The sequence below is a fragment of the Penaeus monodon genome, chromosome 22 (genome assembly GCF_015228065.2).
Source record: "Penaeus monodon isolate SGIC_2016 chromosome 22, NSTDA_Pmon_1, whole genome shotgun sequence".
In the NCBI taxonomy this organism is placed as follows: domain Eukaryota; kingdom Metazoa; phylum Arthropoda; class Malacostraca; order Decapoda; family Penaeidae; genus Penaeus; species Penaeus monodon.
This window is the reverse complement of record NC_051407.1, coordinates 16,926,585-16,927,509: the sequence shown is the minus strand read 5'-3', so window position 1 is coordinate 16,927,509 and position 925 is coordinate 16,926,585. Positions and strand designations below refer to the sequence as shown.

Below are 925 nucleotides of genomic sequence, written 5' to 3'. Positions count from 1 at the left end.
GGCAACTTTACAGATATGGAGCTATGAAAATCACCCTAAACTAACAATATCCTCCCCCTAATCTAGATGGTTCACTTCACAAGTCTCAAAACCTTGAGAATTGCGGGCAGCAGCCTCTCAAGCATCCCTGTCCTCAGCCGTGTCCCTCATCTAAAGAATCTTTACCTCAATGAGAACAAAATTACAAGCATTTCTCCAATGGCCTTTGCAGATCTACCAGCTTTGGAAGTAAGTTTTTTCCCCCTTCACTATCATAAGTTGTGCAGAATGAAGGCAGTTTAAACTTATTTCTTAAAGAAATATCTTACAATATAACTATATTTCTAATGATTTGCATAATGCAATAATATGTATTATTTCCCCCAGGTGCTTGACATTGGACTGAACAGACTAGAGACAATCAATGCACATACATTTTACTTATCTGCCAAGACTGTCCTGGTCTTCCTTGACCACAACTGCATAAACTCCATTGAAGAAGAGGCATTCAGCAAGGAACAGCCAACAATCTTGGACATTTCCTATAACTACCTGCCTGTTCTCGAGGAGACTATTTTTACGGTGAGCAAATTCCCCTTTTTATGTACAAGGATTTACTGTAACTCATCTATTTCTACTCCATGGAAAGCAAAACTGGTGTTGCGAATAATGATTTCCTATGAATTGGTTAATCTGTCCATCAACTGACACTCTAACCTCTTCTTGCAGCCAATCCTTGACAGTGTCATGAGCAGCGATTTTGATGGCTACATTAATGCTGAGGAGAACCCTCTACACTGCAATGACATTCTCTGGCTCCAGCAGTATCCAACCTATTACTTGTACCTTTTCCTGTCTGGGCCTGGTTGCTGATCCTCTTTGTGGCCACCAGTAAGAGTATTTGAACTGTAAATATGTATGTATGTATCTCTCTCTCTCTCTCTCT

General features: G+C 40.2%; 2 protein-coding genes across 5 annotated transcripts in view; one reads left to right on the top strand and one right to left on the bottom strand.

The window, feature by feature from the left end:
- Positions 1 to 856, top strand: part of LOC119586961 (oplophorus-luciferin 2-monooxygenase non-catalytic subunit-like) — a 2,311-nt gene extending 1,455 nt beyond the window's left edge. Inside the window, exons 4-6 of the mRNA XM_037935695.1 lie at positions 67 to 228; positions 367 to 561; positions 709 to 856. Coding sequence (XP_037791623.1) covers positions 67 to 228; positions 367 to 561; positions 709 to 852 — 501 coding nt within the window. The 3' untranslated portion in view covers positions 853 to 856. The remainder of the gene's footprint in view (positions 1 to 66; positions 229 to 366; positions 562 to 708) is intronic.
- Positions 1 to 925, bottom strand: part of LOC119586962 (adenosine kinase 1-like) — a 36,821-nt gene that overhangs the window by 11,136 nt on the left and 24,760 nt on the right. The window lies entirely within an intron of this gene.